Source organism: Salmo salar, chromosome 13 (genome assembly GCF_965601325.2).
Source record: "Salmo salar chromosome 13, fSalSal1, whole genome shotgun sequence".
In the NCBI taxonomy this organism is placed as follows: domain Eukaryota; kingdom Metazoa; phylum Chordata; class Actinopteri; order Salmoniformes; family Salmonidae; genus Salmo; species Salmo salar.
In genome coordinates this window covers 87,915,847-87,929,706 of record NC_138303.1, presented here as the reverse complement: position 1 = coordinate 87,929,706, position 13,860 = coordinate 87,915,847, and the positions used below count along the sequence as shown (strand labels likewise).

Below are 13,860 nucleotides of genomic sequence, written 5' to 3'. Positions count from 1 at the left end.
CATTAGTTTCACTATACATATTCCTCCAACCAGATTCGGAGAGCCTGATAGAAGGCAATGATGATGGCCAAATGAAAGACCCCAATGCACGGAGGCAAAGCAGAGGCTTATCTATCAAGTTGGTTTATCATTTTATTTGACTTTACAACATTCCACAGTTTAACAATACTGTCACTACTGCATGACATTGGCTTGACACAGGCAAAAATTCATAGAAACTAAACACGTCTGTAAGACCTCATCTGGGTGGGATATGTGGATGCACTGACATTACTGCCTCCGGTAGATTGTCAATGTGGCCTTTTAGCAATATGGTTGGTTCAGATAACCACCTGGCAACATACGAGGTAAATAGAACATATTTATGAGGTCTGACCACAAAATTCTAATATGTGAAGAACATATCCTCGGAAGGTTACAAATGAAGCCCATTATGAAATTCAACCCATGCTTTGAAAATTCTGAAAATGATCGCAAAATTGTACATTCATCTTCCTGCTTAGTAAATATTATTTAGTAGTCTACAGCGTTGGATTTTTAATGGAGAGACAATTCATAGATTGTGTGTGTGAGTACCTCTCTCTATATGAAGATAGTTTATCTAAAAGGTAATGAATGGACATACAATAACCAGTGAGCCTTTCACACAAAGACCTCTTGCATCAGTTTACTGTACTATAGACTACTGTATGTTTGACTCACGTCTAAATTGTCCCTCTCTTTTCCTCTCCGGGAGACTCCACCTCCTTATGACATTCCTTAACTCCCATATACCCAGAGCTCCGACTGGATATCATAACTGAGGCCTGTGTTCTCAAGCACTGTGCTATCCACCAGGGAAAGCCTGAAACTCCAGCAGTAAAAGAGAATTTGCGAAATAGGTCTTCGCAACATCAACTTTCAGAAGGTATAGAGCGGTATCTGAACAATTGCCAAATTACCAGTCTACTCAGTTATTCAGAACATCACAATTGATATCAAAGGAACATGAACTAAATCTGTGTGGCCTATATCATTATTGAGATGATGAGTATAATTGTAAGGGACCTCTCGTTAATTCATGAGTTCCAAGCTGAAAGACCTGTAGAGTGAGCTGTGTGGGTCCCCAGGGAAGCCATGCTTCCTTCCCAAGCAGATATCTCCTCCCTAACTGCCCTACCCTACAGCACACTGGCTCCAGGAAAAGGCCAGTTGTAGCCTATATGCAGACTCATTGGGATTACTCATTGAATACATACTCAAACAGTACAAGCCACCCACTGAAACTAAAATAGCTACATGACATATACTTCTACCATTGAGACTTGGTTAGCCTCATGCCTTCTTAGTTCATGGGTTTCTATTACATATTTAAGCCAAACCAGCAGAATCCTCTCTGCTTTGAGGTCAGTAAGCAACATGATTAATTTCCAACAGGAAAGTCAAAACCTAAGACACCCAAGAAGAAAGACGAAGAAACTACTACAGTGACTGACGCTTAGAGGAATCTCCCATTGGTACTGTATGTCAGAAAGCTCCTTCACTGCAAAAATAGTATAATATTCCATATCCTTCCTCTCATCTCTAAAGATCGACTGTCCCTCCCCTGTAATCAGTCAGAGAAGCAGCTGGAAAGCTGTTGAAACTTCAAACAGATTTGCCTTGAGGAAAGTGCAGCATCCTGACCAGCGCTACCATCTGGTTTTCCTTCTCTACGGTTTTCATTTGAGCCGCCTGCCAATTGGAGTCTAGTCCTTCCCTCATGCTGAGGCTTGAAGCCGCCCATTGAACATTGACACCATCAGATACCTGAACAGCTGAGACTTGGGGAGTATTACATTTACATTTACGTCATTTAGCAGACGCTCTTATCCAGAGCGACTTACAAATTGGTGCATTCACCTTATAATATCCATTAACAAGTCGTCATTCAGAGCTCCTTAAAAGGGAACACTGATCATGTTCTCCTCTGACTTCTGCACTTCACTACCACCATCAACAAGCTTAATTAAGTATATAATATGGATGCCATACTGAATTTCTACAAGTGACGATTGAATTCCTTAAATTGCTAGCATATGTTTACAAAAAAATAAGGGGATTTGCTGCATTCGTGTAAATCATATTACAGACACTTCAACAACAGTCTTTTCATTCATCAGCACTTTGAAAGTTGGACAGAAGGTGAAGCAAAGCATTTTTATGAGACTTGTTACTATGCTTGATTAGACTGTGAGTTTTGACCAGTCACGTTCTGTAGATTTTATGACCGTTGTGTCTGAATGTAAATGTGGCAGTCTCTTCAGGGGTTGGGGGTGAACAGAAGGGAGGACTATTGTTCTTTGGGTGAGAGGTGAGCAGGAGGGCTGCCTGCCTATCTTTCTCCTGCCTGCCTGTCAAGTTGACTTGAAGGTTAGACGGGGAAGACCTGGTTCTCTATGAGGGAGCAGAGTGCTGCCTTTTTATCAAGAGTGAAGTGAAGGTTAACCACAGAGCGAGCTGTTGTTTCCCTGTCTGGGTGTGAGTGAGCAAAGGGGCAGAACGGTCGGTGCCTATCTCTGGGTTGAGTTGGGGGAGAGAGTACTGATCAGGAGAGGTGTCTATCTCTCTGGTGGTGGAGGTGTTGCTTCTGTTTAAACTCCTCATCTGAGGAGAAGATGGTTTGACACCACAGAGAAGAGAGAGAGCCATGCGGGGCAGACTGGGGTAGGGTGGATGGGAGGCTAATGGCTGACAGGAAATCCCCAGCACTGGGAGGGAGTGTTGACACAAAGGGAGACGTTTATACCACAGAGTGTGCTAAGGGGCTCTTCATATTTTATAATATAGTGTGTTCTCTGTGCTGTTGAGGGCATCAATTACTACATAACCAATCGTTTACGTGCTATCTAATGATCATGTTCTTCTCTGACTGCTGTACTTCTCAGGGGAATTGCTGAGGACTATTAAAACCAGAAAATAAATTAGCCAACATTGTGATTGGCTTAAAAAGCCTTGCTGTGGTACGAGTTCCACATTCTTCAAAGTATTACCTAAAAATCTACAAATAGAGGAATGAAATGTGTGTGCCTTTTTTCATACCATTTATATTTGATACCATTTTATACCTTAAAAAAAATCTAACTTTTGATTTCAAACAACTTTTATTATTCACTGAATTAATGCAAATGTTATTATCAGTACTTCACCATAAACACAAGAAAAACACAGTGGTCCAAAGACAGAGAGGGGATATTCTCTCAGTGACCACAAATCCCTGCATTCCCATTTCTCTTTCAAAACTGAATAATTGGTATTGTTCGCAGGAGATGTAAGGCTGCCATTGTTTCAAACCCAACTTTTCAATGAACGGCTAAGCTACCACAATGCAAGCCATTGATCACCAAGGGTTCAAAGCCCACACGATCAACAAGTCTTACTGTACATTTCCATTTGATTAAAATTCCAACAGGATTGAGCGTGTGTGGTGACATCAGGAGTTCAAAGGTCTCATTCTCTCGACACAGTAGATGGCTTTAACATTATAATATATAATTAGCATAAGGTTAAAAGCTGCTTAATTGTTCACTACAATGGGCTTTAAAAATGAATCAGAATGTATTTAGAAGTAGATACAGCTGTATAATGACTCTAAAAAGATCATTTCTTTAGAAGACAGAACGTCTTTTCAAAGCACATCATAAGCTTTCTAAATCATACCTTTCATTCTATGTTTTTAATTCTTAATCAGTAAAATCTTAATAGATCTTTCTGAACTTTTTTAATAAGAAGAAATCAATCATATGCTCTAATTGTCCCTCTCTTTTTCTCTCCTTGGGTCTCCATAATATACTGACGTAAATAAACTAACTAAAAAATAAGATAATTTCAGAAAGGATAAGTCTCATACTCACCATTTTTCCCGAGCAGTTGCTGAAACTTAGTCCGACCACTCATTAACAAATAAAAAGGGCATTGAAGCCCAAAACACTCAACAGTAGCCTGGTGGTGGAGGTCAAAACTTTACAGATTCCATAAGTGATTGAGAGTTAGTTACACAAATCCAAGAAGAACAGTTTCAAGCAGGCAAAAGAAACCAAGCAAGGGAACTGAAGCCAGGGATTCCAGTTATCGCTACGTTTCTATATGCGAACAACTGTACCAGCCTAACAGAACCTGCCCTTCATGACCCCATTCATGCTGAAAACCATCTGGTTCCTCTTGAACAACTGTCCCACCTCAGACACCCCACCCCCCTCCAGGAAGGCCATACCATTTGAGCTAGTGAGGGGGTGAATTACAGGCTTTCGCAAACTCTAACACAGACTTAAAAACCACAACTTTAATACAGAAAGATGGTTCAATTTCTTCCTTTCAAACTATAACTGTATGCACAATTATAATATGTTTTATTCTTTTTACTTAACTACCCTAAATTTAGGCCTAAAACTGCTTCCCTGACTGTCCTTTCAGAGCTTCAGTAAATAACTTTCTTGTTTAACTTCTAAAATCTATGACACCTCTGAAATAGTTATTTATTTCAACCATTTAAACATTTCTCTGAAGCTGTCACAAATGTTATCAAACCAAGGGGTAGGAACTGTAGGCTGTGTGAGCTCTGTTCACACAGCAGACTTGTTGAAACAAGCCAACAAGCCAGATCTGAGGAGAGGAAACAATATACAGTGCCTTCAGAAAGCATTCCTACCCCTTGACTTATTCTACATTTTGTTGTGTTACAGCTTGAATTCAAAATGGATTAAATATTTTTTTTCGCACCACACTACACACTTAATACCTCATAATGACGAAGTGAAAACATGTTTTTAGACATTTTTGCTCATTTATTGAAAATGAAACACAGAAATATCTAATTTACATAAATATTCAAACCCCTGAGTCAATACTTTGTAGAAGCATCTTTGGCAGTGATTACAGCTGTAAGTCTCTTAAGAACTTTCTACACCTGGATTGTGCAATATTTGACCATAATTGTTTTCAAAATTCTTCAAGCTCTATCAAATTGGTTGTTGATCATTGCTAGACAACCATTTTCAGGTTGTGCCATAGTATATTTAAGTCAAAACTGTAACTCGGCCACTCAGGAACATTCACTGTATTCTTGGTAAGCAACTCCAGTGTCGATTTAGCCTTGTGATTTAGGTTATTGTCTTGCTGAAAGGTGAATTCATCTCCCAGTGTCTGGTGGAAAGCATGTGCTTAGCTCCATTCTGTATTTTTTCCCCCTCAAATACTCCCCAGTCCTCAACGATTATAAGCATACCCATAACATGATGCAGCCACCACTATGTTTGAAAATATGGAGCGTGGTACTCAGTAATGTGTTGTATTGGATTTGCCCCACATTTTTTTGCAGTATTTAAAATAATATATATTTAACCTTTATTTAACTAGGCAAGTCAGTTGAGAACAAATTCTTATTTACAATGACGGCCTACACCGGCCAAACCCGGACGACGCTGGGCCAATTGTGCACCGCCCTATGGGACTCCCAATCACGTCCGGTTGTGATACAGCCTGAATTCAAACCAGGGTGTCTGTAGTGACGCCTCAAGCACTGAGATGCAGTGCCTTAGACTGCTGCGCCACTCAGGAGCCACTCAGGAGTATTACTTTAGTGCCCTGTGGCAAACAGGATGTAAGTTTTGGAATATTTGTATTCTGTACAGGCTTCCTTCTTTTCACTCTGTCAATTAAGTTAGTATTGTGGAGTAACTTCAATGTTGTTCATCCATCCTCAGTTTTCTCCCATCACAGCGATTAGTATATGTGGAGTGCAGAGATTAGGTAGTCATTCAAAAATCATGTTAACACTATTATTGCACACAGAGTACATGCAACTTACTATGTGATATGTTAAGCACATTTTTACTGCTAAACATATTTAGGCTTGCCATAACAATGATGTTGAATACTTATTGACTCAAGACATTTCAGCTTTTCATTTTTTATTAATTTGTAAAAATGCCAAATAACATAATTCCACTTTGACATTATGGGGTATTGTGTGTAGGCCAGAGACAAAAAAAATCTAAATTGTATCCATTTTAAATTCAAGCTATAACACAACAAAATGGGAAAAATTCAAGAGGTGTGGATACTTTCTGAAGGCACTGTACATCCCTGTCATGTACGACTGGGAAAACATCTGGAAATCACAAAAACCAAGACCAAATACACATACACATACTATTGTTCAAGACAGAATTGTGCTTTCAGCACTTGTATCATCACATTACTGGCTCAAATAGCTGACCAATCAGCCTGTTACCAACCCTTAGTAAACTTCTGGAAAAAATGGTGTTTGACCAGATACAATGCTATTTCACAGTAAAGAAATTGACAACAGAATTTCTGCGTGCTTATAGGGAAGGACACTCAACAAGCATAGCACTTACACAAATGACTGATGATTGGCTGAGAGAAATGATGATGATAAAATGATTGCGGGGGCTGTTTTGTTAGACTTCAGTGCAGCTTTTGACATTATCGATCATAGTTTGCTGCTGGAAAAATGTATGTGTTATGTCTTTACACCCCCTGCTATAATGTGGATAAAGAGTTACAGAGGGTGTTCTTTAATGGAAGCCTCTCAAATACAATCCAGTTAGAATCAGGAATTCCCCAGGGTAGCTGTTTAGGCCCCTTGCTTTTATACATTTTTACTAACGACATGCCACTGACTTTGAGTAATGCCAGAGTGTCTATGTATGCGGATGACTCAACACTATACACGTCAGCTACTACAGCGACTAAAATGACTGCAACACTCAACAAAGAGCTGCAGTTAGTTTCGGAGTGGGTGACAAGGAATAAGTTAGTCCTAAATATTTCTAATATTAAAAGCATTGTATTTGGAACAAAACACTCACTAAACCCTGAACCTCAATTAAATCTTGTAATAAATCGAAGTTTATCATTTTAAAAGGCTACTTGATCATTAGAAAACCCTTTTGCAAGAGTTGCAAAGAAAAAGTAATATCTCAGACTGGCCAATAACAATAAAAGATTAAGATGGTCAAAAGAACACAGACATTGGACAGAGGAACTCTGCCTAGAAGGCCAGCATCCCGGAGTCGCCTCTTCACTGTTGATGTTGAGACTGGTGTTTTGCGGGTACTATTTAATGAAGCTGCCAGTTGAGGACTTGTGAAGCGTTTGTTTCTTAAACTAAACACTCTAATGTACTTGTCCTTTTGCTCAGTTGTGCACCGGGGCCTCCCACTCCTCTTTCTATTCTGGTTAGAGCCAGTTTGCGCTGTTCTGTGAAGGGAGTAGTACACACCGTTGTATGAGATCTTCAGTTTCTTGGCAATTTCTTGCATGGAATAACCTTAATTTCTCAGAACAAGAATAGACGGACGAGTTTCAGAAGAAAGTGCTTTGTTTCTAGCCATTTTGAGCGTGCAATCGAACCCACAAATGCTGATGCTCCAGATACTCAACTAGTCTAAAGAAGGGCAGTTTTATTGCTTCTTTAATCAGAACAACAGTTTTCAGCCCTGCTAACAAAATTGCAAAAGGGTTTTCTGTTGATCAATTAGCCTTTTAAAATGATAAGCTTGGATTAGCTAACACAACGTGCCAATGGAACACAGGAGTGATGGTTGCTGATAATGGGCCTCTATACGCCTATGTAGATATTCCATAAACAATCTGCCGTTTCCAGCTACAATAGTAATTTACAACATTAACATTGTCTGCACTGTATTTCTAATCAATTTGATGTTATTTTAACAGACAAAAATGTGCTTTTCTTTGAAAAACAAGGACATTTCTAAGTGACCCCAAACTTTTGAACGGTAGTGTACACAGAGAGCTAATATTAATATGTCAATTTCTCCTGGCTGAAAGTGAAGGAGAGATTGACTTCATCACTACTTTTATTTATGAGAGGTATTGACATGTTGAATGCACCAAGCTGTCTGTCTAAACTACTGGCACACAGCTCGGACACCCATGCACACCCCACAAGACATGCCACAAGTGGTCTCTTCACAGTCCCCAAGTCCAGAACAGACTATGGGAGGCACAGAGTACTACACAGAGCCATGACTACAGGGAACTCAATTCCACATCAAGTAACTGACGCAGTAAAGTTAGATTTTAAAAACAGATAAAAAAAAAACACATTATGGAACTGCGGGGACTATGAAGCAACACAAACATTGGCACACACACACACACACACACACACACACACACACACACACACACACTATACATACACATGGATTAGTATTGTAGATATGTGGTGGTGGTGGAGTAGGGGCCTGAGAGCACACAGTGTGTTGTGAAATCTTGAATGTATTGTAATGTTTTAAAATTGTATAAACTGCCTTAATTTTGCTGGACCCCAGGAAGAGTATCTGCAGCTTTGGCAGCAGCTAATGGGGATCCATAATAAATACAAATACAAATACTTGACATCACTCTTGGGGGTGTTTGTGTGGGGTTTGTGGGGTTAAATGACATACTGAAATACTGTCTGTAGTCTTCTTCACATCTTTTTCCCTCTACTTGTTTTGTCCCTGTCTGTACAGTATATTTGCCATTTGAGAGGTCAAGCTCAAGGCCAGTGGACCTAGCTGTTATCGTATTGTAGAGCAACACAAGTTTAACCTTCAACCTTCCACATAAAGCTTTGCAATAGCACACTATATGATGGCATACTCTTCATAACTGTTTCCAGATAAGCTAAATCTACCCGAGGAAAGGCCATTAGGGTCTGATGTTCATGATCAGATCAAAGTTCAGAAGCAGTTTGGAACTTTCTCTCTTTTCATTTTCCATTTCTATGACTAATCCATGACAGACATTTCCTTGCATACCGGCAGATGGGTTCAGAGGGAGATATGTCCTTCTGGGAAACTACAGTGAATATGTAACACAGACAGCAAAAGGAAAAGGTGTGGTACAGAAGAGCTGACCTCTCAGGAAATGAGTTGTTAGAGGAGGCTGGTAGACTAGAACATGTCATAATGTCATAATCTTCCTAAACACCGGTCTGCTTCTCTGATCTTTTTCTTTGCGTAATTAAACCTTACTTTCGAAAATTGTTCTAAAAATGGTATATACCCTGCTGTAATATTCCAATACACAAACATTCAATATGTACAAACACTCACATTTCTCACATAGGTCATGAACCTGCACCTGCTCCTCAAATTTCAATTTTGGAACAGAATGAGTAACAACAAATCAATCATAAATCAATCAAAAAGAACAGACCATACATGTTTATTCTCTTCCACTACCAGGATGACATGTGCCCAATACCTCACACCATTGTCATTCCTCAGAGTGGGTAGTCCATGTGATGCTGTGTGCCCACCTAGTGCTTAACTTGGGTAAGAGCTCACCGGAGCTGAGTACCAGCACCTCAAATCTTCTACTGCTTGAGATCCTGCACCTCTTATAGAATATCCGCTCAAAAGTATTGTGGAACTCCTGCACCTAAATAATACACAGTACCGGCATCCAAAATGAGTACCGTCTCCTATTTCTGTCAAAGTCAAGCACTGGTGCCCAACACATGGCTGCGCTCAGTGCCGCACAACTTTCCATCGCCTGAAGAAATTATATATAATATGTCAGATATACCCTTTCATTCTTGTTTCATCTCAACAGGATTTGTCCTTTTTACTGAGTGCATCGCCTGCCATAAATCCTGAATCATGTCACCTCTTACTATAGTATAGGACAATTTGTGCAATGCCTGGTAGGGTGGAACATGCTTTGTCTGTGATATTATAGAGGAGAAACACTTTCACAAGAGGGATATAGAATAGAGACAATGATCAAGAACATTTCCACATGACTGCAATCACCTGTGCAACTGTCAGTAGAAAGAGCATTACCATAAATAAGAGGTTTCAATTATAATGTTCACTGAACAGAGCCCTTGTAATTACAGCTAGGTAGGCCTGCTTTGCAGTACATTTACATTCTGACATCAAGTCCTATGCATGAGACTAGGACATAATCCACCCATATAGCTTTTTCCCTAAACATTGAAGATCGTAGTAATAAGGTCATTGAAGTATTATTTAAAGGAGACAATTCTAATCTCATCTAGATCTATGATTTTTTAGAAGCTCTAAAATCTTTCATAGTAGAAAAAGCACCACCCTCAGCCCTTCACCATGTTATTAATGGCACTGGGCTGTCTCTAGGGAAACCATGGCCTTTAAACCTGAGCCTGTGATTGGAGAGCAGCTGTTGCTTTATTAAGCCTATCATATCTCTTCTATGGAACTGAGTTCAAATGGGCTCAAAGGAAAAGGATGAGAGGAAATGACAAATATAATGAAAAAATGTGAAACAAAAGGGACTGCTCATCTTGTTGCATTTCACAGTATGAGAAGCATGTCTTTCTGTTTATTAGCAAATACATACATGATAACACAGCTAGCTCATGAGAGACAGTTGTGTTGTGAATGCTGCATTATGACTGGGTGCCCTGGGTAGCTTCCTATTTGGAGGCTGTCGATCAAAGGTGGGCCTTCTTTAGATAGAGCTAAAGCTATTACAGGATCATCTGGATGCATCCATAGCCTACCTAAACATATTTTAATATAGCCTATAGCTCTGTCTTCAACAGCACTCTGTTGTAGACGACAATACCATAGCTTAAATTGATGTGCAATCCTTTCCCAGTAACTAAACTAAAATGAATAGGTTGATCAGGATTTGCAGCCATTAATTGAGTGGAAAGTGTAGCTGTGAAGACAGTCTGGCAGTAAAAAATGTCATAATTGATGTTTTGCGGTGGTTGCCTATTTAATAGATTAACCAATTACAGACTTAGGCATAGCCTACTTTTACAATTTACCTGCAACATGTTGGTGGTCTAAATTCCTTTGCAATAAAGCACTCGCTTTATGCGTGCAGTCTTGAGTTTGAAAAGTTGGGGACTTTGATTTATAACCATTACAAGTTTCACTATCCATTCTCAGCAGCAACCGTTGTCTGTTATAGCTTTCTTTTGACTTTTCAAACTTCCTGACCTAGAGCATTTTCCAGATGTAGTCTGTGAAGTAATTTGTAGTTATGTCCTGTATTCAATGAAGATATACTGAATTCATCTTTCAGACTTTCCCGCTGCAATAAATGAATGGCACACGATGCATAGACTACTACAGTACTCTCTGGTGTGGTGTGGGATATTAAGTTCATGGCTATAATTGTCCTTCAAATCATGATGCATAGCGGATTTAAAACAGCAGTGTAGACTTCTACTTTGAAGATGAACAACAAGTGATGTTCAGTCAGAAGCTAATATAACCCATGTCTGGAATTCAATAAATTGTCCAGTACATTCGGAAAGTATTCAGACCCCTTCCATTTTTCCACACTTTCTTACGTTACAGTCTTATTCTAAAATCGATTAAAGAAAAAAATGTCCTCATCAATCTACACACAATACCCCATAATGACAAAACAAAAACAGGGTTTTGGACATTTTTGCAGATGTATTAAAAATAAAAAACAGAAATACCTTGTTTTGTCATTCATTAACAGGTGTGCCTTGTTAAAAGTTAAATTGTGGAATTTCTTTCCTTCTTAATGCGTTTGGGCCAATCAGTTGTGTTGTGACAAGGTGGGGGGGATCAAATCCATATTGTAGCTAGAACAGCTCAAATAAGTAAAGAGAAATGACAGTCCATCATTACTTTAAGACATGAAGGTCAGTCAATCCAGAAAATATTTTCAAGTGCAGTCTCAAAAACCATTAACGGTATGATGAAACTGGCTCTCATGAGGACCGCCACAGTGAAGGAAGACCCAGAGTTACCTCTGCTGTAGAGGATAAGTTCATTAGAGTTAACTGCACCTCAGATTGCAGCCCAAATAAATGCTTCACAAGTAACAGACACATCTCAACATCAACTGTTCAGAGAAGACTGCGTGAATCAGGTCTTCATGGTCGAATTGCTGCAAAGAAACCACTACTAAAGGACCCCAATAATAAGAAGAGACTTGCTTGGGCCAAGAAACACTAGAAATGGACATTAGAATGGTTGAAATCTGTCCTTTGGTCTGATGAGTCCAAACTTGAGATTTTGGGTTCCAACTACCCTGTCTTTGAGAGACGCAGAGTAGGTGAACGGATGATCTCTGCATGTGTGGTTCCCAACATGAAGCATTGAAGCAGAGGTTTGATGTTGCTTTGCTGGTGATACTGTCAGTGATTTATTTAGAATTCAAGGCACACTTAACCAGCATGGCTACCACAGCATTCTGCAGCGATACGCCATCCCATCTAGTTTGCGCTTAGTGGGACTATCATTTGTTTTTAAACTGGACAATAACTCAACACACCTCCAGGCTGTGTAAGGACTATTTGACCAAGAAGGAGAGTGATTGAGTGCTGCCTCAGATGACCTGGCCTCCACAATCACTTGACCTCAACCCAATTGAGATGGTTTGGGATGAGTTGGACCGCAGAGTGAAGGAAAAGCAGCCAACAAATGCTCAGCATATGTGGGAACTCCTTCAAGACTGTTATAAAAACATTCCAGGTGAAGCTGGTTGAGAGAATGCCAAGAGTGTGCAAAGCTGTCATCAAGGCAAACGGTGGCTACTTTGAAGAATCTCAAATATAAAATATTTGTTTTAATAGTTTTGATGTTTTCACTACTGTTCTACAATGTTGAAAATAGTGAAAATAAAGAAAAACCCTTGAATGAGTAGGTGTGTCCAAACTTTTGATTGGTACTGTACATAATATTTTTTGTTTGTTTGTTTAGCTTACAAATATTATTTAAATGTATGCATTAAGCTGTCTGTAATATAATACTTATGGCAAAAACAAATGTAGACAATTGTAAATGCATTTCTATGGCATCCAAACTATTTTGGTGAGAGGAGTGCATAGATGGAGGTGCGGTGACTTCAAGACAGCATTCTCTGTCAGTCAAGTAGTATATATATAAATCACTGGCTACTACTTTCAATTTATTTAATACCAGGCTTTGTTTTTCTTTGAGAAGACCACTTCTAGGTAGAGTAGACAATTTGATTAACCAACAATAACAAAAGAGATGCACATATTTGCTCTCAATGCTTTGCTCTTAAATCAATTTTCTCTGAATGATAGTCTTTTATCCTTACCTGCTCTCTTGTAGCCCCATGATGAGGACATCAGCTGAAAGAAGGAAAATAGAGCATGTCATTTCCATACGTGGAATGTTTCATATGGAATGTTTTGCAGCATCAAGTGCAGTAACTCTTTATTTATTTTCTAACATATAACATGTATTTTAAATGTGTTGTCAATACATTGTTAGAAAACATTATTTAAGTTACAACTTTGTTATATATGGGTCATATGCACAACATTCTTGAAGTAAAATTAGACAAATTAAGTAAGACTTGAGAAATGTAGTAGACTGTGACATTTATTCAACAAAGAATCAACTATTCTGTGTAGTTCCAGCCTTATATTATGATCTTACATTTTCAATGATGTCAGAACTTTCTAAAAGGAGCACGATTGGCTCCAAGTGGAAGCTTGTGAAAGGCTACATTTGAATCCCGTTGCTGCGGTAACTCTGGGCTAACACCTCCTTGAGAGCATGCTCACTGAAAACAAGCCAGCCTTCACTCCATTCCTACACCCACTCCCAACTGCCTGGAATGTCCGTTACTTTGGGAGTCACATGCTGAACAGACCACTACTATGAAACTGTAGCAAGTTATGAGAACTCTCCTTTTTTAAAGTTTCTTTCCGAACAATAGTATATAACTGCAACTATATACATATGTAGTTTATAAAAAAAATAAGTGAGGAGTTTCTTATTACAACGAGTTAGAATGACTTCTTAAAAAGCAGAGGAACCCATTAAATACAAAATATATAGTAATAATATATGTCAT

At 39.0% G+C, this 13,860-nt stretch overlaps 1 protein-coding gene across 2 annotated transcripts in view; it reads right to left on the bottom strand.

The window, feature by feature from the left end:
• stard8 (StAR related lipid transfer domain containing 8) overlaps nucleotides 1-13,860 on the bottom strand; it is a 41,871-nt gene that overhangs the window by 27,565 nt on the left and 446 nt on the right. The window contains exon 2 of one of the 2 annotated variants that reach the window (XM_014137511.3): nucleotides 13,096-13,129. In XM_014137511.3, coding sequence (XP_013992986.2) covers nucleotides 13,096-13,129 — 34 coding nt within the window. Of the gene's footprint in view, nucleotides 1-3,872; nucleotides 4,185-13,095; nucleotides 13,130-13,860 lie in introns of those variants that run through there. The other variant, XM_014137512.3, reaches the window with a different exon arrangement.